The 25,619-nt window shown below is 45.3% G+C and overlaps 1 protein-coding gene across 9 annotated transcripts in view; it reads right to left on the reverse strand.

The window, feature by feature from the left end:
* myt1lb (myelin transcription factor 1-like, b) overlaps positions 1–25,619 on the reverse strand; it is a 105,958-nt gene that overhangs the window by 35,743 nt on the left and 44,596 nt on the right. For all 9 annotated transcript variants that reach the window (XM_082516783.1, XM_082516780.1, XM_082516778.1 and 6 more), the window contains exon 5: positions 5,198–5,667. In XM_082516783.1, coding sequence (XP_082372909.1) covers positions 5,198–5,667 — 470 coding nt within the window. The remainder of the gene's footprint in view (positions 1–5,197; positions 5,668–25,619) is intronic.

A 25,619-nucleotide genomic window follows, 5' to 3' on the forward strand; every position in this document is an offset into this window, starting at 1 on the left:
TCCAAATGAAAGGCAACATTCAGCTGAACCTGGAGCTCAGAAGCTTTTCAAACGAGAAAATAATCGTTTTCCAAAATAATCTGGCTGCCGTTTGAGTAATTTAACATGATTTAGTTCCTTTTAGCCTCTGTCCTAACGATGAAGGTCAAACAATTTCAATGGGGAATAAGTGAAAAAAGGCGACTCCATCAATTTAGATCATTTATCCATAATTAGAAGAAGCAATTAATATTATTTTTTTTTTTTAAAAAGGAGCTCTCTGAAAAAAAAAATCAATAAACCAACAGATAATTTGGTCTCAGAGCAGCTGCAGTAAAGGCTCTGAAAATAATATGCAAGGAAAATGTGCAAATGAATGAATGACATTAACAAAGCATATTAGAGAAATAACTAATCACTGTAGGAACAACAGGCTGTGTGGATCAGCCTGTCGGTGCACATCTCTTATTCCAATGCAGAGGTCTGCATTGGACCTTCACCTGTACCGGGCCAACACTACGACATCACAGCTAGGGCTGGGCGATATGGCCTAAAATCCATATCGCGGTATAATTTGAAGCACGTACGGTAACGATATATATCGCGATATATTCTTTTCTTCTGTATAACGTATTTTCCACACTATAAGGGACACTTAAAATCCTTTAATTTTCTCAAAAATCGAGAGTGTGCCTTATGTATGAATTCTGGTTGTGCTTACTGACCTCGAACCGATTTTGGCTGCAGAAATCTGTTAAAAAATGTTTTAGTACAACTTTGGTAAGCCGCACTGCTTGATGGATTGTCAGAGCATTACGGCTGCCGTAGTGAGGAGCTTCACGGAGTAATCTGGGTGCAAAACTCCGTCTGCTTCAGGTCCCAAAGTCAAACGAACACTGAGAGTTAAAAACGGTCTAAATTCTTTAATCTTTAATAAAATCATCAGCGTTGCTGCTTTACCGGGTGTAACAATTAAGTTTAACATCCAGGCATCGATGAAAACAGGATTTATTAAATTTAACAGAGTTAGAAGTTAACAGGAAGTTTGCAGGAAGTTAGCTCGCTCGTTTACACCTAAACATTTCATAGCATGTTCTGACTGAGATTTTTGAAACTAATAAAACGTACAGCTCTGCTACCACTACCAACATAAATGAAGACAGAAAACTAAACAGCAGTGGCGTTTGCAGGGTTACTGAAGTTGGACTACCTGGTATATAATGTTGTGCTACGTGATTGCTAGCGACACAGCTATGTTAGCATAACATTAGCACAGTGAAGCTGAAGGATGAACGCCAACTTTTTTTCCACTCGATAAAAGTTAACGTGAGGGATTCTGGTGGTCAGGGACAAATGCAGTCGCATAGCAGGATGCTATACACGGGCCAAACTTCAGTCAGGAGAACAACTGAGATTATTCATCCACAATACGAGGTTAGTTATTAATATACTGCAACAACATGGGAATAGAGCAGCTGCGAGAGAATTCAACATTAATGAATCAATGTTACGGAAGTGGAGGAAGCGCAGTTTTTGGCGATGCTTTTGACCAAAACAGGCGCAGCTTGATGGCATCATTAACATGCCCTATCGCGGTAGAGCGGTATAGTCAAAATCTCTATCGTTGGCCAAATTTATATAGTTTCTATCGTATATCGTTTATATCGCCCACCCCTAAAAACCGCAAACAGAACAAGTGCTGCACTAAAAGCAATAGAAACAGCAAATGGAGCCATTTTTATGAGTAGAAAATATAAACTGTTACCCAACTAATATACTCTTATTTCTGTGTTTGGCAGTGAATTTGGTTAGCTGAGCACAGCAACCGCTGCTAGTCTGGCTTTCACAGCACTTCTTGAGATGTTCACCATGATTCAGGAACAATTTATCCTCCACAAACTCAACACAGTTGTGCACTGGTTGGATTTTAAACAGCTTTTTCAGCTTTTGAGTTGAAATGCAAAGACAGCATCTTCACCTGCATTCTTTCTGACGGCCAGCAGAGGGCGGCTTGTCCGACTGTACAGGGAGTGCAGAATTATTAGGCAAGTTGTATTTTTGAGGAATAATTTTATTATTGAACAACAACCATGTTCTCAATGAACCCAAAAAACTCATTAATATCAAAGCTGAATGTTTGTGGAAGTAGTTTTTAGTTTGTTTTTAGTTTTAGCTATTTTAGGCGGATATCTGTGTGTGCAGGTGACTATTACTGTGCATAATTATTAGGCAACTTAACAAAAAACAAATATATACCCATTTCAATTATTTATTTTTACCAGTGAAACCAATATAACATCTCCACATTCACAAATATACATTTCTGACATTCAAAAACAAAACAAAAATAAATCAGCGACCAATATAGCCACCTTTCTTTGCAAGGACACTCAAAAGCCTGCCATCCATGGATTCTGTCAGTGTTTTGATCTGTTCACCATCAACATTGCGTGCAGCAGCAACCACAGCCTCCCAGACACTGTTCAGAGAGGTGTACTGTTTTCCCTCCTTGTAAATCTCACATTTGATGATGGACCACAGGTTCTCAATGGGGTTCAGATCAGGTGAACAAGGTGGCCATGTCATTAGTTTTTCTTCTTTTATACCCTTTCTTGCCAGCCACGCTGTGGAGTGCTTGGACGCGTGTGATGGAGCATTGTCCTGCATGAAAATCATGTTTTTCTTGAAGGATGCAGACTTCTTCCTGTACCACTGCTTGAAGAAGGTGTCTTCCAGAAACTGGCAGTAGGACTGGGAGTTGAGCTTGACTCCATCCTCGACCTGAAAAGGCCCCACAAGCTCATCTTTGATGATACCAGCCCAAACCAGTACTCCACCTCCACCTTGCTGGCGTCTGAGTCGGACTGGAGCTCTCTGCCCTTTACCAATCCAGCCACGGGCCCATCCATCTGGCCCATCAAGACTCACTCTCATTTCATCAGTCCATAAAACCTTAGAAAAACCAGTCTTGAGATATTTCTTGGCCCAGTCTTGACGTTTCAGCTTGTGTGTCTTGTTCAGTGGTGGTCGTCTTTCAGCCTTTCTTACCTTGGCCATGCCTCTGAGTATTGCACACCTTGTGCTTTTGGGCACTCCAGTGATGTTGCAGCTCTGAAATATGGCCAAACTGGTGGCAAGTGGCATCTTGGCAGCTGTACGCTTGACTTTTATCAGTTCATGGGCAGTTATTTTGCACCTTGGTTTTTCCACACGCTTCTTGCGACCCTGTTGACTATTTTGAATGAAACGCTTGATTGTTCGATGATCACGCTTCAGAAGCTTTGCAATTTTGAGACTGCTGCATCCCTCTGCAAGATATCTCACTATTTTTGACTTTTCTGAGCCTGTCAAGTCCTTCTTTTGACCCATTTTGTCAAAGGAAAGGACGTTGCCTAATAATTATGCACACCTGATATAGGGTGTTGATGTCATTAGACCACACCCCTTCTCATTACAGAGATGCACATCACCTAATATGCTTAATTGGTAGTAGGCTTTCGAGCCTATACAGCTTGGAGTAAGACAACATGCATGAAGAGGATGATGTGGACAAAATACTCATTTGCCTAATAATTCTGCACTCCCTGTATAGAAGTCTACATGAAAGCGAGCCTGCTGCCGGCCTCACATCTCAGCTCAATAAACACTGCTCTGATACGTTTCTGGTCTCAGTCGCTGGTTTAAAGTCTTACTGAGTAAAACACGATGCTTATTTTGTAGTTTATGTCTTAACTGAGTGGAAAAAAGGAACAATAAAGGTGGGTATGCTGCAGGTCACTTTAATGCCTATGCTCCCTATAGCTCATTAGGCATAGTTCAAAATAACCAACATGGCAATGATGGGAACACAGTGCCTGCATTCGTTTATAATCTTCCTGCCATGATCAGCCTTTGTGCTGAGTGAAATTTTAACCTTCCAATTAATGCAGAGAAACTAAAACGTTATTTATTCAAACACATGCTTTGTTACCTGTCTCACCTGTTGATGGCTATTTTTGCTACAGGTTTGTAGCATTAGCACCAGAATTTCCTGCAAATTCCATGGGAAGAAATGGTGACTAACATCCGTGAGCTGCATCTGGCAGTCACTGGTGAAGTTACTAGCTGCCCTTTCATTCGCCACAGACTTTTGGTTACATGCGTAACCTCGGTTCCAGCTTTGAGCCGAGCAAACGTGTTCCAGCTGTTTGGGCCTGGCGCTGGTCTTTTTGAGGCAGAAATACATGGAACCAGTTCTAGATCAGGCACCGTGTCCACTGGACCTGGGTGCGCTTCTGTGGTCCCCAACCCCCTGGGCCACAGACCGGCCCCTGAGTCGTTTGGTACCAACTCACGGGTGTGAAATTTATGGTTTTCAGGGTTTTTATCGTTAATTCAGTTTCCTGTGTTGTAGTTGTTCGTCTTATTTTGAAATAAATATTTACGCGTTACCATAGCGACCTGACAGGGGAAGAGAGGAGGGGCAGAGAGGAGGATGTTACTGTCAGTGTTGTTGGTGCATTTCAGAAGGACGCTGCTAATAAAGCTACACAATTACACAGTGAATTCATGTTTACTATTATATTTACCAAATACCACAGTTTTTGTCTCGGTCATATTGTTTTATTTTGTTGTGTTTATCCGCAACACCTTAAAGGCCGGTCGTGAAAATATTGCGTGACATTAAACCATCTGTGGGGCAAAAAAGGCTGGGGGGCCGCTGCTGCAGGGTGTGTTTCCACTGTGATAACGTTTCTATAACCAGACGAACTAGCCTACATTTTGACAGGCTTGATAACTGTTTGGATACTTTATGTCATGGAGGACAGAGTCTGTGGGCTGCATCTGTGAATCACTGATGAGTTTCTTCCAGTCACCCCTCCCATATCCACTAACAGCAGTACTGGCACCAGTGTTTTAGGGGTGGAAATGCACAGAACCAGACCAAAATGTCATTCTCCATGGAATCAGAGGACTCACCTCCTCTGAGGCAGTGTGTGTGAAAATGAGAACTGGCACAACCTCCCACCTCAAACACAACGATGGGAGTTGTTGTGCAGCAGTAAGCTGCTGCCTGTGAGGCCGGCTGGACCTGCACAGCCGCTGCTTCAGTGGAAAGTGGCATTAAAACGTGCCTTTAAACCCTTCACTGAAGGTACTCTTACCCATTATGCCTAACACGTTATATCAATAATTAATCATCAATAACAATAACAGGTGGAAATGACGGTGCTCTCACCTTGCCCTTGATTCTGCTCTCCTTCCTCCTCCTCTCCGTCTTCATAATCCACCTCTTCTACTCCTTCCTCCTCCTCCTCTTCTGCCTCCACCACCCTTCCTTCATCACCCTCCTCTTCTTCTTCCTGCTCCACCTCTACCTCCTCCTCCTCTGCTTCCTCTTCCCCCTCTCCATCCCCTGTCTCCACCTCCCCGTCCTCGTGCTCCATTTGCTCTACATTGTAGTCCATGTAGGCTTCTACCTCCTCCTCTTCCTCCTCCTCCACTTCCCCCTCCTCCTCCTCATCCTCTACAGCTCCTTCCTCCTCCTCTTCCTCCCGGTCATCCATCTCCTCGGTTCCGTCCGTCTCGTAGCACTCCTCCATTGTGGAGTTGTCCATGTCATCAAGGTAGGTGCTCCTCTTTGGGGATGTTTCCAAGGTTTGTCTGTCTATGCTCTTCCTCTTCTTGGCCAGAGGGCAGCCGTACACACTGCAGAGGAGAGATAAGAGGGCAGCCGTTAGCCGTTAGCACCACCTGCCCATAAACGTTCACTCTGGTTTGTGCCGGGGCCTGTGCTGCGACGCTGTGGTTATATAGTACATCGCTCAGGAGCAAAGAAATATTCAGAAGATCAAACTTTGCCCAAACGGCCTTAATTAGACACGCACTCATTAACTGATAAACAACAAAACGCAAAGATGTCGACTCTCTATCTGTGCAGGGAAACAAAAAGCAGAAGATCTGGTTTAGTTTCCACATTCATTGATATTCAGGTACCATCAGTTTGCTCTTCCGGCAGGAGAAAATCACTGTGCATGCCCTGCAAACACTTTGTTCCAAACTGATATGTCCTTGTTCCCAAGTGAAGCAAAACACATCTGCCTGTCTGGAATTGACTGTAAGGGGAAACAGACAACCTGTAGCCTGATTAATTGAATCTTGCCGAGGCACCTCGGGTTTTAATGTATTCTCCGGCTCCCCCCGGCAGCAGGGGGACAGATCCTAATCTGATAATCTGATAATCTGTGTATTTGCCCCGGCTATTGATCACAGGGGCTTAATCCATTTGATTCATCAAACCTCGGAGAGTCCCGACTCCTACCGGGCCCCCCGAGCCGCCCGTGTGTGCGACCGTTTGTGTGTGTCGTGGCTGCGCACGCACATTTGGCACGTTAGAACAAAAGCACCACACAGTCAGAATTATGATGAGTTCTGCTGAGTGTTTTGGCCATCAAATAAACCCCCTGTCCAGGCCCGAGTGCGAGAGAGCTAAACACGCTTTGGGCATGTTCACTCGGCTGTGAAATATCCCTGGCTCCCATTTTTACAACCTCTGGATGTTTCCCCGGGTTCTGCGCTACTTAGAGTGGGACCTGATGTGAACGAATGGCACAGGCGGCACGCGAGGGGAGAAAATGGCAACTGTTAGTCACTGTGAGCTACTTTTGTGCTGGGAAAAACTCATCGCAGTGGTCAGACGGTCTCAGGTACCCCTTTTTGTTTCCTCTCTTCCTCTGCTTCATCCAATATCCTCTCCCTTGTGCTCTCTCTTTCTTTCTTTCGCCCATCAGTCAGTCAGCTGGCAGGCTCAATCTCGCCCAGCCCTGAAATTCCTTAATGGTCTGACCCCCTGCACCCCCCGCAACCAGGGGGCTCATTTCATTAATCTAAGCCCACATGGAAACTCATTCCCTGCCTGACAACCTCTCCCCCAGGGCAGCGAGAAGGTCTGCAGGACAGTGAGGGAGGGGGCGGTGGCGTGCTGCAGCACAGTGATCAATAGTGCTTGTGACCAAACATCTCAAAAGCACATTAAAATGCCACTCATCCCAGCCCCTCTGTTCCAGCGCCCTCTCCAAATAAATCAAGGGCCGGTCCCAGCAGGTTAGCGGCTGCCAAGGCAGGCGGGCTGGCAGGAGGGGGGGATAGGTGAGTGGGAGGAGTGGGGGGAGTGGGGGAACGGTGTGAAAAGCAGATAAACACCTCACCCCTCCTCCCTCCCTCTGTCTTCTAGTCCTGCAGTTCCACCTTTATTTTAGCAGTGAAGCAGTCCTGCAGGCGACCAGTGCAGCACCGTGTGCAGGATACCGTCGGCCTGCGTGTTCTCTATGTCATGTATGTTGTCCTGCAGCTGAGAGAGCATAAAAACTGTTTGCCCAAGTGTCAGTGTAGACACAACAAAGCAGCCTTTGACATGCTGAAACTACAAGTGCCCACCTTATCCACTCAAAGCAGCGCCCCTGACAGCAGCGCCACCCCTCCCCAAAACACAGCAGATGGGCTGAGGCCTCAGTCACATACGCCTCTGATTGGTGAATGGTTGGTGAGTGGTTGGTGAATGGTTGGTGAGTGGTTGGTGAATGGTTGATGAGTGGTTGGTGAGTGGTTGGTGAGTGGTTGGTGAGTGGTTGCTTGAGGTCGCTGGCTGTTGCCAAGTGAACTGGGTTGCAAAGAGTGTGCAGCACCAAAACCCTCGATGTTATTGCTTTGGTTGCTCACACACTGCCGCTGCTGACATGCACATTTTGCATGGAAGATGCAGACTGATCTGCAAACACTTGACTCGTGCTCTCTGAGTTGAAGTGAAGCTCGAAAAAGTGCAACGCAAACCAGAAACTGAGATGTTCTCCTTCAAAGTAAAAGTCTAGCGTCACCGCTGACACTAAACATTTTCAATAGGTGCATCTTTTACTTTGAAGGTAAATGGTCACTGTTTCCAGTTTGCATCAATGTTTTCACAGCGTTTTTTAGAAAACTACAGGCGACGACAGCAGAGGATTTGCAGCCTATTTCACCTCCAGCAACCAGGCAGGGAATATATATTTTTCCCTAGCGACTGGTGGTTACCATGGGATTACTGACTGGTCTCTAGGCTTGCATTATCGGAGTCTCACCATCTATTTCACAGGTACCACCAGGAACCAGTTGCAGCCAGTTGGTTCATTTTCCCCTAGCAAGTGGCGGCTATCAGTCAGTGCTCAGGCCTGAGTGACCGAGGCTTTAGCTAGCTCTCTGTATTCATCTGAAGCCTCTGAAGCTACCAGTGTTGGTTTTTGTGGAGTCTGCTGCGGTCGTTTGGTGACGTCCTGATTAGTCGGCTCTATTGCTAAGCTTACGTTAGCCAGCGTCGCTCAGTGTTGGGAAGCACTGCAGCGAGGCTCTCGGGGAACGAGCGTGAGCCTTTTATCTCCTGGATTTTCAGACAAACAAAAGTTGGGCAATGTCTCGTATTTTAGACTGCGTTATCCTGTGTTCACAAATTGGCAATAAAAAAGCGTTTAATACCTGAAAATGCTGCACGGAGCACGTTTGACTTGGTGTTTGCTGTCAAGCATTCAGCGCCGGCTCAGTGGCTGACAGGTATTAATGTGACTACACCTGAATCAAAACAATGCTGTTGAATTGCTATAATTGCTCTGCAACATCAGCTAATGGATAGCAAATAATAACTGCTGGCTTGTGTATTTTTCATTGTAGTTTTAAAAGGAGTCGAGTGCGCTTCATTATTTCGGGTCAGGCTTGTACAAACAGGGATGCCTTTTAGCAGAGCGTGAACAAGCTTTAAAACCTGACGCTGCTGAAAGTTCCGCCTACGGTCCAACAGACATTTGGATGCCATTAAAGAGCTCCGGCTCGCTGAGAGCAGCCACACAGATTCTTATGTAAATGACTTTTAATCACGCTGCCGTTGAGGAGCGCTGCATACAGAGCGCCCGGCTCTCAGGTGTCCTCTCGTCCCTGAGCCGTCAGCTCGTTGTGACACGGTGAAAGGTTTGTTTGCCCTACGATGACTAAGCCACAGGAAGCCTCCGCAGCTCGGCCATCCCACGTTCCCTGGCTCCATCGCTGTGTGACCTTGGCTGCGACGTTCGTCATCACAGGCACTGCATCCCACTCGCTTCACTTGGCAATTAAAATTCCAGAAATAATTAAAATGAAATTCTGCAGTCACTGTGCAGACAAAGGAAGGCGATGAGAAAATACTGCACCATCCTGAGTTTGCTTTTGCTTTTGTCCCCCCGGCAGCATCACAAAGTCCTCCAAGAAGAGTGAGCCGTACGAGAGGTAGTAATCAAAGAAGAAAAGAGCCTCAGATCACAAAAAGACCACTTCATATTTCATGGAGTGGGCATCCTTGGCATTAGAAGATGGAACAAATTCTATTACAGTGTGAACAAGTGGCCTTTTAATGCAGAAAAGAAACCTTTTGGATACGGAGAGGGCCCCATTCCCTGCGATTTAATGTGAGGCGGGGGGGAGGGTGGCGGCAGGAGAGGGAGAGCTCCTGTTTGGCTAATTTTGGGTGACAGTTGAGCGACTGCTGGAATGCGACAGCGTTCCACGGTGCCTTTATTAGCAGTCATATTAGCGGCTGTTCGCAGCAGGGGCAAAAGCTTTAGCCAGTCATTAGCATCACACACTATTTGTCTCCGTGACGCACGGATGAGGCAGCTGCTGCTGCTTTTTCCCTCTCTCCCTCGTCATCTCCTCTTGTCACCAAACATTCCCACCTCAAATCTCTCTGTCTGTTTTCACCCCGGCTCCTTTCTCGGCTCATATTTTAGAATAACATTACAGGTCAGCATCCTTCATCCTCATTTAGAGTCACAGAAGGTTCTAAAAAGGTTACCGAACTTCAGTGTCGTGACCTACAGGGACGAACACTTTTGATGTCTGTCATCCCACTGTTCTTTAAAGAACACAGCACTGTGATTGGGAATTTTCTGGAACATTAGGCAACATCCATTCTGCCAGCAAACATTCCCAAAACATCCCGGGAGTCTAAATTGTGAAGTTGCTCGATGCAGACACTCTGTGGAAAGGGAACGTCTCCTAAATATTTCTAGAACGTCCAAAAGTCCACTGAGTGTCTGCCTCCGCATCGTGAGCAGAACTAAAGGTTCTCCAAACATCCTGGGGAACCTGAAAGGGAACTTTAAGACTGGTTCCCTGAAAATCCCGAGAACAACTTGACTGTCCCCTCGTTGTTCATGAAATAAGCACAAACTCAGACCCCATCAGGTCTTTTAAATGCTCCCGAATATCTCCTGTGTAATCCTGCACAAAAAAAACAAACACATGCAGCGTCATCTAAAAGTGGGGACTTTTTTGTTTTCATGTGCACATAGCTGACCTTTGACACTGCAGCGTTGTACTGAGACAATATTAAATGTTCTTGACTTCTCAAAGGGATTTTCTTATTTTACCAACAGGCGTCCATCCTGAAGGTGTCCTCTGTGTTACGCTGTCATGTGACCCATGAATAAACAGAACTGGACATCCTCTTAAACGCACATTAAACGAGCAGCTTAGATCCATATGTGAACATCCTGATTAAGTCCTCGAAACCTCTCAGCGTCACCCATCGGGAACCATACAGGAACATTATCGAAACAAATGTCACATAAGAACGATTTCATGAGACCGACTTGGAGCCATATGCGAATGTTTGAGATGTTCTCACGTGTCCAACGTGGAAACATATGCTGATGTCCTCTGTGTAATGTCACCAATAAAGAAATTTAATATGGAAGTTTTTGAACACCCTTTCCTGACCGCTCTCATGGGAATGATGGATCCATGTGGGAACACCGCCTGAACATCCCAAATTCACCATCCATGTTACGTTGAGACTAACAAACAAAACAACTGGAAAGTTTAAATAAGAACAGCTGAGCCTCATATGTGCACATGCTCAGTACGTTATTGTTCTCATGGAACCACTTGGAATATTCTCTAAACATCCCAAATGTCATCCATGTAGTTTAAAACAGGAAAAACAGAATTCCCTTTTAAACTCTACAGGGAACGTCTGCATAGGACCGACCTGGACCAGTGGGGAACCATGAGGGAACGTTCTTTGTAGGTCCCACATGTCTTGTGTGTAGTGCTGCACTGAGCATTTCCAATAGCTAGAAGAAGATTCTTATGAAGTCCTGAACAAAATGTTCCCAAAGGGCCAATGAGGAACCACGTGGGAACCTGAAACACACTAAATGTAATGTAAAGGAACTAACATGTAGATGTTCTCTTAACGTCACGCAGAGCCCTTTAAAGAGCAGCATAGAATGTTCTTGATGTTCAGTATCGTTTGAGAACCGTTAAAGAAACACTCAGCTCCATGGATTTCCTCCCATATTTCCACCTCCTTTCCCATTTTCTCATTCTTCGCAGCCTCTCTGTCTGCCTCCACAGAGCACAGCAGAGATGGAGGGAATGCACCACCTCTAACTGTGCTCCCTATCCAGCAGGAGGATCTATAGACATGTGTGGCAGAGCCCTGTCTCCATGGTGATACCCTCCAGAAATCCATGAGGGATTCACCATCCTCACCGCCAGCCAGCGAGGAGAAAGGAAAAATGAGAGGGAGGCAGAGCAAATGGGGGAGCAAAATGGGAGGCTATAGGAGGGAGGCAGAGGGAGAATGTATGTTTCTGTGCATGTTTGCATGCATGTCCTCCAGTCTTCTATGTGTGTGCAGAAATATGGGGAATCTATGGCAGCAGAGTTGAAATGAGAAGAAGAGTTGTGTGTGTGTGTGAGAGTGTGAAAGAGGAGAGAGGATCATTTCAGAGCTGTCAGGCTTCTCCCGCGAGCAGCCGAGAACAAAAGGCAGCGTCTCGGTGCAGGAGGCTCAGCGCATGGCAGACGCTGCAATTTGGGGCGTTTTCTGGCTCCAGCTTGGATATCAGCTGCTATCACCCATTCACACCCCAACACACACACACAGATTCAGCAGAATAACTGTCAGACTGTCCTAAAGCTCGTGAAAAATTACTTCGGAGCAGCGGTCTTGGAATAATCCTCACTGTCAGGGAAACTTACATGATGTTTGTAGGTGTTGCGGTTCCATGTCCACTTGGATTTACGCACACGCGTTAATAATGAAAGCATCATTTAACTGTAATCTTTTCGTGTTTCGTTTCTCCAGGAAGCATTAACATGCCACAGTCCCCGTTTCTTCAGCCGGTAATTTAAATGATTTCAGACAGCGGGCGCAGCGGTGGAGAGGCTGAGAGGCAGCGGGCCCCCAAAGACTCTCTGCTCATGTCTGCTCGCTGCTGCAGCTCTAACGTGCAGCCTGCAGCTACTAAACCCAACTTTTAGTCAAATACTCCACTTGCTCTGCCTCGACTCTTGCCGTTAACTCTTGCTCTTGATTTTATCCGAGCCTTGGCTGGTGTCCTTACTCCCCGCTGCCTGTCGAGTCTCCTCCTTTATCCCGAGCCTGGCGAGAGCCCGGGAGCTCAGCTCGGCTGAGACGCACAACAGTGGCGAGAAATCAGCCTCACGTGTGCTGAGCAACATCTCCCTGCAGTCGCCCTCATTCCTAAAATGCTCAGTGTCATTGCCGTGGTCTCATACGCTAACATCTCCTGGTACATGTGTGTGCACGGTGCTCAGTCATCCAGGTCACGGAGGCAGCTGGACTTCTTTTCTTTTTCCTGGACACTGCTAATACAGTTTGGGTCGATAGCTATGCAGCGTTGATCTGACTGCATTACATGTAGATTCAACTTTGGTCAGGTTTGTGACATAAATCTGTGTCCTTGACCCAAAGTCAAGCATGCTTTCAGTGGCTGTTTGGCTCTGGGTGGGTGTTTGCTACTTGTCCACAGTCCTGTTTGTGGTCTTCATGGACAGATGCTTTCTGCATCATGGTGTGTCCATCTGCATGCGGTCGAGTGTGAAGCAGCTGGTCCAAACATTTGCACCTCCAAGTTTAAGGCCATGATTCTCTACTGGGAGATGGTGGACTGAGTCCTTTCGTCTTATCAGCCTGAGCACCACGCTTGAGCGAGGAGCATCTCCGTGTCTTTATTATGGAGCTTTTATGGGGCTGTGATGGGACAAGACGGGCCAGGGTTTTTCTCGTTGTACCACATGAAATGCCGAAAGAGTCTAAGGAGGAAATTTATAGCTTCAGAGCTGCAATGGTTGTTCTTTGTCCTGTTGGGTTACGTTAAACTAATGCCTACCACACACTGGAAGACATCTAAAGACAGCCAAGAGTCAGTTTTTAATCAGAGAGTAGAGGATTTTGCAGAGATATAGGATCTTACGGGGTCACTTTTTGCAGCTAAAGTCCCTTTAAGATGATTTCCCTTCATGCTTCTGGTGGAAATTCAGAAGCAGAAGCAGCTTTTGTGTCTGCTGTGGTTCGTTCTGGAAAAACGAAAAGAAAAAGAAGATGCTGCAGAAGCTCTGTGGGGAAACAGAAGAGCTCCTGTTGGTCGTCGATGATGTTCGTGTGGGTGATTTTGACCATTTGTATAAATCTGAACAGATGAAAATTAATATCTAACATCAGCTCTGTGACCAGCCTACAACAAAGCATGGAGGTGACTGCAGCGCGCCGTGACTTTAGCACAACTGTCGGGTTTTCCTCGCTGTGAACATTTAAATTGCTTAAAAAGTCTTTTGGACTGAAGCTGAAATAACTACAATGACATGTGATTTTCACTTACTGTGTACCTCATTGTGAGTAAATAACTAAATACTCTGAGCACAAATGCAGTATTTATCATATATCATGAAGTATTTGTGTTTCGAGGCCCCTGAATTAACTCCGAGGTCGGAGATTTGGTCGATTATTGATCTGTGTTTATCGTACAAGCTACTCTGCATAATGTTCCAGCAGAGCTGGAGGCAGGGAGCTCATCGGGCAGCAGAATCAGGGGGTGTAATGTGGCTATCTGTCATGCTGCAGCTAAAATCACTCCTGGATTAGCCAGGTAAGGAGTCTCTCCACAAGCGTAATGACTTCAATCAATCACCCTCAACTCAGAGGAGCGCACAGGGAAGCCGGTGAGTTAGCTGCTGGCCTATCTGCCATTTTGGAAAGGAGCTCCTTCTCGTGGTTAGCCCATTTATTTGGATGAGCAGATTTGTTCCTTATACTGGATATACTGCTAAAACCTGCAGCACGAAGCTGTCTTTTTAAATCAAAGTGCACATCTTCATGTCCCATTTCTCCAGATTTCCATCTCCAGCAGGAACCAGCAGACTTTCTGCTGAGAGCCACGGAGCAGCTGGAGAACAGAGAACGTATGGATGCACCGACGCACGGCTGCTTTCGCTCTTTTCGTGAGATTTGTCGACAATAACAAGAAACACCAGCCTCATCTTTTACCGAATACTGGCGTTCAGAATAAAGCGTCTGCCCTTTGTGTGTTTCATTGTGATTCCCACTCTGTGCCATGTTTACTAAGCCCTGTCTCTCCAGCAGTGGAGGAGGAGGAGGGCTTTTTGACATTGATGTAATTTAGTTGGCAGCTGCTCTAAGGGAAGGGCTGGCCAGAGGAGGCAGGCGGGGGGGAAGGGAGGGCTGGTGGTGGGTTCAGGGGTTAGGGGTCAGGATGTGCCCGGGCCTGAAGCTGGCCCTGAGCAGCTGCCTGCCCCCCGCCTCCCCTCTTCATGCCCATCATGTCCCCCTGGCACGCTCCGCGCTCATCGCACATGATCTGTTATTCCCTTTGATGTCTTTCCTCAGGGATGCGGTTATTAAAAAAGAAGAAAAAAGAGGATGAAAAAAGCATAAACACCACCTGTTTATCTGACGCCGGGTGATGTCAGAAAGGTAGTCTGCAGGCTTGTCATAATATGCACAGGAGGCAAATAAGGGGGAATAAACAAATGTCATCAAAAAGGAAGTCGCATGTGTGTGCCACTGTACATTTAGCAGCCCTGGCTTTGAAATGCTTTCAAAGGCTTTTTTAAAATGCATTAAAGGTTCATACAAGGAAACAACAGACAGCAGAAAAATGCACAGTTATTCTCTCACACAGGAATTTAGGCCTACCAATACCCCAGGGGGTACGTCTGCAGTATCCTAGGCTGATAAATTCAACTTATCTCACAAAACGAGAAATTACAGTTTAACAACTGAGTAAACATGAAGAGCTGAAAGCTGCCTAAAAGTAAAGGATACACAGTGGAAACAGCCAAAATGCACTCATGTAAAAAGTGACAGAAATGGTGAACTCGCTAAAAGTAGTGCTGCTAATATCAGTCATAACTGTTGACCAACACTAGATGACTGAAACAACCAGCTAACATTATGATTTAAGCCCCTCCCATCTTCCTCCAATTTTCAACAACATAAAAATGACCAGAATTAAAACAACTTAATAATCCTGTCTCATCATTTTCAGCTGCATCCTCACATTTCTGCACAATTAAAGAATCATATCAGACTGATATGGAGCAAATAAAACACGATGAAAACACCTCCCTGCATAAAAAACTGCATTATTGGCAAACTGCACATAACGCATTCAAAGTAAAAGCAATTATTAATAGTAGTAGTAATAATATGATTATAATAATAGTAATTATTCTACAAATGTCCCACACCAGTGTTACATGGATCAATATTACCGCTGCAGATGTTTAAGGCTGATCGAATTTTAAAAAGTGTATAAAGTATTTAATTTCCAATGATGCACCAAATTCCACAAAGTCATATGCTTGTTGTGGCTAAGATAAAAACAGCTGTTAATGAGGTTTTCCTTCAAATATATTAATAGCAATAAAGCCACAGCAGAGTTAAAAGGCTTTGAGCTCTGTGACATGGCTAACTGTTCATATCTACGGGGGATTAAGACAATAATGGTCACACTTTGTACAGTCAACTATGTTCACCTGTTTCAGTGACTTGATGTCAAGCGGAGTTCATCCTGCTTCCAGAGACTGGAACACTGCCTGCTAGAAGAATAGCTAACAGCTAATAATAGTGGAATAGTTAGCTAAAACATATTGACTGAACCTTTGAAAATGGTGATTTAACAAAGTAAATAGCTGTTAAATGGAGCAGTAAAGGGTTGTGACTGTTCACATGTGGTAAACTAAATATATACTAACTGGTGAAGTAAGCGTAAAGCTGAATCAAATCTAGTTTAAAATGAATTAAAACGGGCACATTTTCACATGAAGGAGTTCACTGAGTGAAAAAGGACTCACTGCTCTGACGTGCAGTAGGCACAGGAACAGGAAATAGTAACCTTATAATGCGCTGTTTACACCATAGTTCCTCTGGTTGCACGTGACAGCGACCGATGTCTGACCGGCTCCGTCATCATACTGCGGGAATGATAACAATTGCGTCGGAGCCAAACCGAATGAACCCCGAGGCGCCACATGAAGTCTAAAGTGTAGAAGCTAATGACAGAGCTGACAGATCCGACCGACTCTGTTCTTTCACCCTCAGCCCACACTGTCTTTTTGGTGATATAAAGCTTTCCCATTAAATATGGAAATTTCTGTTTCGGTGACAGATACATCACAGAGGGGGGCTGATGGCAGAGACGGTGTTTTTTTGGAAGGGGAAGTGGCAGATTTTGATTAATGCGACCTTATCTGGTTCTGCACATGGAGGCAGAGGGGTTCCTGAGCTTGGCGGGGGTGGATGGCTGCCTCGTTCTCTCTTCACAGTCACTCTGCTTCTGTCTTCTCTCCATTTTGCGGTGAGCTCGCTCGTCTTCTATCTTTGCTTTAATGTCTTGTAGTTGCACTGTCCTTTAGCTTCACGCGGCCTTCAGATAATTCTGTCTGATTCCTTTCGTCCCCTCTTCACCTCTTCACTCTCTTCATCTCTGTACCGATCCCACTTAGCATTTCCCTGTTTCTGTTAAAGCTGCTCATCTCTCTGCTGCTCCATTGTATCTTCAATTTCCATATCTGTTTCTCTTCCTGCCAGGCAGAGAGCGAGGTGCAGTGTTGCTGCTTCCCCTGTCGCTCCATCACCACCTGGCCCACTTCCAATGCTTTTAGTGAGCGCTATCTGTCAAGCTATGAATAATACAGGCCCAAGGCTGGCGTTAGCTTGCTAGCTAGCTATGTGGAATCCAAATGAGGTCTACAGCAGGAAGAGAGCACTTGACTTTTAGCTCGCTACCACGCTCCCCCTACCAAGACAGGCAATTACTCAGCCCACAGCCCCAGCTGCAGTCGTGGCAATCATAAACGCAACCCCTCACATCCCCCGTCTGCACGCACACACTTTGCATGTATAAGTAGGCGCGCGCTCCATCTCCATCCTGCACAGACATTGTCTATGCAGAGACAGAAAGTCCATATATGACAGGAAATCCATAGCTTTTCAGGCGGTGAAAAGAAAAACTGAAATTGTGAAAATCTCCAAATATATTTTGGCAGTGTTTTCACACAGGATGATGATGATGATGATGATGATGAAATCAGGGCGCTGGCTTTAAGTGGAAAACTCGTGGCCGCCTACAAATGGTAACGCCGCAGGAGCAGATGTTTGATGAGGCAAATTTAAAGTGCCAAGTGACACCAAAGGAACTCATTTAGGAGCCACGGAGATCTATTAATCAGCTGCGGCGTTACTTCATCATGCCTTATCTGCAGATTAACAGGAGACACATCGTCCACCTTTATCGCACCTGTTCCAGAGTTATGGCAGAAGGCTGAGAGGGCTATCAGGTATGTGACACGTGTACGCTCGTATAATTAGCTCAGCACCATGGCATCCTAAGGTGACAGCGTTAACCCATCCATCATTGCTTCTAATCACTCATTGGTGGAGTGTGGGCTGTAATTACAGAGCGCTAGGCAACGGCAGGCTTCACAGGTAAAAATAGTCATGCAGGATGAGAGACTTGTGCATGAGTTTGGCATGTGGTGTGTGGGAAAATGTGTGTGTATACATGCCTGTGACTACGGAGGTAATGAGATCTAGTTAGTGATGCTCCAGAGTGTCTTATTAACAAATAATAACAGCACTCCTTTGTTTTTACCTCTCCTCCCATCTATTATTCACACCTCACAGATTCACTCATGATTCATTTATACAAGCATCTTGTGCAACCTAGAAACTAAATGTCACCCAAAAACATCCCCGTCAGATGTTGCTGTGGGTACGCGTTTCCGTGTGCTCGTCGCTCGCTCGTGGCGTGCAGGTTTGACTGCGTGAAATTGGTCCTGCGTCACATAGAAGCAGCATTTCCAGTGAACAATTTGGACTCGTGCAATCTGCCTCCACTTGTGCATGCACACATAAGTGCAAATGATAGAGTGCTATTGAAACAGATGAGTCGGATCTTGCCAGATCAGTAACGAGGGCTGTAGTGAGGCCATTCTGCCATTCAACCCCCCTGTTGTGAAATCAGCATGACGCCCTGTGTACTTTAGCTGGATTCTCTTTCCGCTCAAATTGCCAGGTTGGAGAGCGGCACTCAGCTGGGAATGCTGCTCTACATGTGAAGTAGGTTGTGCGTGTGCGTGTGTGATCGCATTAAGAGCGCCGATGTAGATGTGGATGCGAATGTGTGTCAGTGAGCTGCCCCTCGCCTCTGTCCCCTCTCTTTCTTCAGGTGAAGAGCCTGTTCTGAAGGCTCTGCTCCAGTCGAGGGTCCTTAAAGCCAGGATGGAAGCACTTTACCCAGATAGAGGTAAACCTACAGTACACCATCTGACTCCTAGTGGACCATCAGACCATCAGGAGGAATAAGTGGTTTGGCACAAAGCAGCAACCTCTGGGGGTGAAAAGTGAAGCTGCAGTTCCTCTAATGGCCACTTGAAGCTGTCTTTCAAATATAATCAGTCCCTGTAGACTCCCATGTTAAAATGTCCAACCTTACAGCAGAAATAAACAGGTCTACATACAAACACTGGTTTGTTCCTTTTGGAGTATTTTTAAAGCATCTGACCAATATAATATCTGACTAACATGGCTGCTGTGCAGCTAATTATACTGAGAGATGGTCCAACAAGTCCGAGCTCCAGTTTCGCTGAGTGAATTTTTGTCTGGATGTTACTGCGGACTGATTAGATTAGTATCTGTGAATGGAGCTGAAAGTAGGACTCCACCCTCTGATCCAAATACGGTCACTTATGGCTCAAAACCCAGAACTTGTCACTAACCATGTAACCTGTCCAAAGACTGCTCTGCAACTGCCTGCCAAACAGTGGTCACCAGTTTCTATTCTCCACCCATTTGGCAAAAACCTCTTTCCTTTGGCAGCTACGGTTGCCGTGGTCACCACCAGTTTGCATGGAATTTGTACACAAAAATTAACGATCTCAAGTGAAACTCTGAAAAGCTTTTATTTTGAAGGCGAACTGTCTCATTTTCAGTTTGCGTGACTTTTTGGTGTTTCGCTGCCACTCAGCAAGTGTTTGCAGACAAGTCTGCATCTTCCAAGCAAACTACGACCACAGTACTCTGCTAGCGAGCGCAGAAATCAACCACTCACAACTCAAGTTTCCTGGTTGAACTGCGTCCAACGTAGATGACAGCGTGACACGATACGTGACAAACCATGAGAAAGTCCAATTAGCTGAATCTAAATATTATGGTTATGGTGGGTATTTGTAACTTAGAATTTCCTGTTAGAGAATTTCACATTGTAGATTCAGCAGCTTGTAGGCTATTTTCAGACGGCCTACATAACAAAATGTGTCAAACAGTGAGACAAGATGAGGCTGAGTAGTTTCCAGATGTTACTCAGGGACAGTTTTGGTGTGACGGGGTTGAACAGCTGCAGCTTGCTGTCTGATTGGCCTGTACTGCTACTGACTATTACTACAGAGAAGTCATTGATTTAGTGCAGGACAAAGTCAGTACTGTTCTGCTTTAGTGTAACACATCAGGTTAGCATTTCATTTTGCTTTGCTTATTTTCATCACGGTCGTAGTTCATAATGAAATAATCAGGTCGGACAGTTTGGGAGGTTGGATGAAACAGCTGACCTCGAGCCTGTATTAGAGCGCCTGCAAATGGACAGTGAAAGTCATTAACCCCGCCCTTCAAATATTGGACGTTCAATGTTTGGCTGTGGTTTTCACCTGGAAATCAAATTCCTGGTGGGAAAACAGGCTTCATTCAATTCGTCCTTCACTTAGAAATCAGCCCACAAACTGCTGGAGGCAACGAAGGAACGTCTCACTTTTGAAGTGCTCGTGATAACCGATGTGTTTTTAATCACAAAGGAAGAGGATATTTGTGGAAGCAGATCATTCTTTGGGTCTTTTCTCTACGTTACGAGTAAATGAGGTTCTTCAGAGGGACGCTGCAGATTTATTCTCTGCTTTGCAGCGATCCGTCACTCTTTCTGTGCACTTCCTGCTGTTGTTGAGCTCCTCCACTGTAGATACCCGAAGACTCATTGTGCCACTCTGCCGGCCGCTCGCTGCTCTCATATCAGTCTGAGTGCTTTGAGAGCATGACATAGTGGAGAGAGCAGAGACGGCTGTGTGCAAGGGAGAGGGAGTAAATAGCATCCCAACTGCAGAGATGGCATTTAAGTGTCTCTCCCTTTGCACTCCAATAGTACTGCAGACCCATTACCTCAGCGCGAGCCTTTGTGTGTCTACCAGCATCCGTGTGTGTGCGTGCGTGTGCCTCAAATGTATTTCCGAGCCATTCCTCCAATCATCTCCGTGCTCCCACGCGACTCACCCGCTACCTTTCCGTTCTGATCTTTTTCTCATTCATCATGCTTCCCCTCCTGTCCTCCTGCAGAGGTCTCTGCTAAGGTGTAATTTAGCTCCTGCTGCTCTCTAATTTCTACCTTAGTCAGGGTGGGCGTGGCTGGCCCCCCTGACACCATGGATACAATCTGTCAATCATTCCCCACAGCCAGGAAATTGCGTTCAAAGCGAGAGTAATTATTAAGTCTGCCCTGTGTGGGTTGAATTGAACACCCTCTCCGTTTGGCACACAGAGAAATATGTCCTCAGAGGCAAGGCCAGGTGGATTAGCGAGGCTTTTATTGCTGCTTAGAACAAGGTGAGCGCTCTCTCATCTCACCTTTTGTTTCGCCTAATCTCTTTGCCTTTCCCTTCCTACCGTCCTCATTCTTCGCTCATCAATATCAAAACGGCCTGTTCTACGAGAACGTTTAAAAGAACGAGGGCTGGAAAACAACACTTCTTGATGTTTATGCCCAATTTACTGCAGGTATCTCTGTGAAAACAATGGCAGAAGCCAGAGGTGAAAGCATGAAAGAAAGTCTCCCTAAAGTGAGTGCGTTCAGTGAATCCTGTTTGTTCAAGTCCTTGAAAAGCTGAAATCAAATCCGGTGAGCAGGATGTTGTAACAGTCTGTCTCTGCTGCTGCTTACCTTTCTGTTTCCACACAAAAATGTTGATTTATTTCCAAGCCTCGCGTTCAGGAACCACATGCCTTTGTTTGCCAGCGTACGGCTGAATAAACGCTACGATTATGTGGATTCTAGTGCTCAAACCACAGAGTTTAAATAGCATCAAGGACAGCAATTCCCAAGATGCCTTGCGCCAACATTTGCTGATAACTTCCCCTTGTCATTTTTAATTACTGCCAGCATCTTCTTCAGTCACCTGTATCAGTGTTGACTAACCATAGAAACCTTGTTAGAACAGACCCGTTAACCTCTGCTCGTGAGCAGATAAGTCTGAGTTAACAAGGTGTCCTGCTGCTGCTGCTGAATGACTCCACTTCTGACCTCCAACCTTTATGTACAGGACATATTCTTCATTAACGGCGTCCTGCTGAAGGCTGGCACTGCACTCAGAGTGAAGCTTTACACGAGCTTCAGCCTCAGAGGTGGGCTACCATTACAACCTATTTCTGCCACAGAGTGTAATTAAAAGCCGGGTTAGGGTTTGGGTATGTGACACTTCAGAGTCTGAAAACTGAAGCCAATGTCCAGCAGGGATGACTCGTCAGATTGTATAAAACGAACCTGCTGCTCATGGATCTGTGAGCTCAGTAAACATTAAAGACTCCTGATGCATTTATGGTTTATTTCTAGTCTTATTGAATATGACATGATGTTCATTTAGGAAATTATGATCCCATTACAGTCAAAAAGGACCGGAAGGTCTTCAAAAAGCTAAGATGGCAACAGCCAGAACACTCAAAACAGGATTTTACGAAGCAACATTGTGGCGGCTTCATCTATATTTCATACGCAGTGTATGACTGCTATACCTGCAAAGGGGAACTCCCACTGTCTGGACTTTCTGCTCCATAGAGGGCACTCTCGACCCAGAATAAATGATGCTTTATGGAGCGGTTGAGTTGAAATTGATCAGAGATGATACTCAAAGCACAGTCTCCGGGTTGAAAGTCATGGTGCCTGATAGCAACAAGCCCAATAAGCCTGTATTTCTATACAAACACGTGATAAATACAAATAGATGGACTGATGGGACTTGGTTTTTTATTTCAATACGACAAATATTTTGAGCTCATAGGAAACCAGTTTGGCCTCCTTCACAGTCTACAAGTTAGGTGATTCGTTGTTTGTTTGAAATCTGTTTAGCTCCCTGATGAAGTGATTTTTTAAATAAATGTGACAGTGCCATGGGAATACAATTATTAAACTGTACTTCAGAACTTTCGGGATTTTTAATACACCGTGTCTATTCATGTCAGTCAGTATAACTGGGAGTACAGGCTTCCACAAATGCAATGACAACCAGAACAGGTTTGCTTATGCTGGTCTGAAATAAGAAATAAACCAGGACCAACATTAACACACCACAACATACACCTACAGACTTAACCCGAGCAGATGGTGGGACTGGGAACTCGATTCCACAAGAACCAAAAGGTAACCAACAAGTGAAATGCTTCCAAGGCAATGTGCGCCCAGGTTCTCAAACATGCCTAAGTAGAAATACTGATTATGAATCACTCAAAGGAGCTCTCAAACAGCAAATCAATCTAAAACACAGATCAAAACCTACAAGACACTCCAAAGAATATTATTCACAAAACTAAAAACCAAAGCCACTTCAAGTGTGCACGCAGAAAAACAAATACAATTTCATTTCAACAAACCAGACAGGGTTCAAAGATCCCGGACAAGCCCCCAATCATCCCAGATTAAGTGCCGTACAGGGACCTTCAAAGATTTAAAAAAATTAAAAACACTCAAGGACCTCAGAAATTATTCATTGTATCAAGGTAAGATTTTGCATATTTTGTGTTAAAAATGCTAAAAATTAAAATGAGCTGATTCTGAGCAGGTCAGGTGGGAATATCAACCAGAACCGCCTCCAAGTCAACTCAGTGGCTTGATTGTTACTTCTAAGCTTGGCTTAGCATTAACACTCAGTGTTTTCTTTAGGAAATAGTTAGCTCAGAGTGCTAATAATAATAATAGAGTCTTACTTTAGACATATATTTTACATTTGTCTTTAATTTTGTGTTTGATAATAATGAAAAGAAAACATATCATCTTCCACTTACTTAAAATTCAGACATCACCGTGACTGAGATAGACAAACTTGTCTTGACGGCAAAGATTGATAATATTTGCTCAATTTTGTAACCACATCATTACACGGTGCTAAAATTTCCTATGCAAAACTCAAACGTTGCTAATCCAACAGCACAGATGTGTATTTGTCTGCATGCATGCAAACGCACTCTCTATACGTCGTTGTGAACCTAAGCCCTGTGTGTGCATGTCTGCAGAGTCTTATGGTATTTGCAGGGCCTCTGAGGGTATTCAAACATTCAAAGGCTGAGAGAGGTGGAGGATACGGATGGTGCGCCAGCATCTAAAAGGCGGGGGGAGAAAAAGGATGGAGCGAAGGGGCTAATTAACATATTAATGACCCCACCTTCCTACAGCTTCTGTCGGATAGTCCAAACACTTTGATAAGTATGCAAATGAGAGCCGCACCATCTGAAGAGGGAATTAGCTCTGCCAGAGAGAAAAGGGAGGGGGCAAGGGAGGGAGGAAGGAAGGCAGGGAAGGAGGCAGGAAAGGATAGAGTGTTAGGAAGGGGAAGAGGAGGAAGGAGAGTCGGGCATGCTGATGAAGTGATATCTCCATGTTTATTTTAGCTGTCTTTAATTATCTTCTGTGCACAGCGTGCCTTGGTGTGTTATAAAACCACGAGCGGTGAAAGAAAAGACTTCCATTCTTGCTGCTCTTGGATCGATGCAGCGGCGCCCGTCAGCCCCGCGGCGATGTGCAGAATGGCTGCAGGGGCTCGAGCCCGTGGGCGGCTCGGAGCGACGACCCCGAGCAAAAAAGGGTGGGTCAGTGTAACGCAGCCTATGGTGGAGCTATAAGGACGAGGGAGACGTGTGGGTGAGACAAAGAGAGGAGAGTGGATCTGTGCCGTGTCAATCGCTTCCTGTTTGGCCTCGTTTCAGCTCTAACGCTGACGATCTAAAGCCCTCTTCCTCGGCCAGGCGGTGACCACCTCATCTCTTTTGTGAGGGAGCAGGAGTCTGACAGGGGAAAAATGAGGAGCTTTAGCCGTTATCCTCCTTACTTAACTGTTCTCAACACTTCAGAGATAAAGCACAGAGGGACTGACAGCAGAAATCTCTGTGTTCAAAGTGAAATCGAGCAAATCTGGATTTGATTTCCTTGATGTATTTATATTTTTTGCACTGAGTTTCTCAGGATTTTGCAGCTTCAGTTCCATTTTTGGATGAAGAACTGAACACAACATAAAAATATCTGCACGAATCTTGGCCTTTGTTTGAAATCAGGGGAATTCTTAACACCATAATTAGCAGAAGCCTGTGCTGTCCTAGTTATGTAAGATGGCTCTTTTTGTCTTTTTGAAATTGGATTACCGCAGGAGGAACCATTTATTTCAAAAATGGGGGGGCTGGGGGTAATTTTTATATCTCACAGTCTCCGGCAGAAAGCTGTCCTCCGCCGTCGAGCCCATGCGCAGTTCTTATACACCCCAATAAACATGATTAGCATGGCAGACTGTAAATATGCAAATGACAGAGGAGATGTGGAGCGAATGTTTATGCTGTGAGCTTTCCCGTCTGCACAAACTCGCCTCCCCGTCTATCTCACGGTGAGCTTTATGGAGACGGGGTCCTCTCTTAAAGCCACCTTTGCTTTTTTCTTTCATAAAAGAAATTCATCCATGTAATTGGAGCTTTAAACGTGAAAGGATGCCTTTTCCTTCAGTGTCTTTGCTGCTTTAGCTGCGCACAGATGAAGGCAGCTGCAATGGCCGCATGCTGAAAGCACCCTCTCTAAACAGCTTCTTCCCACATGAATCTGAATTATGCTCTATATGCGTGCCTTTCTGCTGCACTCTGACTTCAATTAGCCATCCTGCACATCTATGATTACTGTGCCAGTTGATGGTGACTGAAAAGCCACTGAAAAGTCAGAGACCCCACTGGTGTACTGCGGCTGAGACCTGAGATCCCACTGCCTCAAATGATTTACATTCTGTATAATCTATGAAAGCGACTTAAATAAAGTTAATCTGAGTGGATGAAATGTGCCCTACAGCACAGCTGCTGCTGTATTTATCATGCCAGTTATTCACCAAAGTGGATCTTTTCTTCTCTTTTAACCTTAACATCTTTATTGTCACTCCATTACAGCAGCTTTGCATGATTCACAGTCCAAAATAATCCTTTTGTACGTCACACCGGTGCAGCTCCTCAGATCGTCCTCTGTATGAAACAAGCTGTTTTAGCAACTTTCTTCTGA

This window comes from Aulonocara stuartgranti, assembly GCF_965226115.1.
Source record: "Aulonocara stuartgranti genome assembly, chromosome: 19".
In the NCBI taxonomy this organism is placed as follows: domain Eukaryota; kingdom Metazoa; phylum Chordata; class Actinopteri; order Cichliformes; family Cichlidae; genus Aulonocara; species Aulonocara stuartgranti.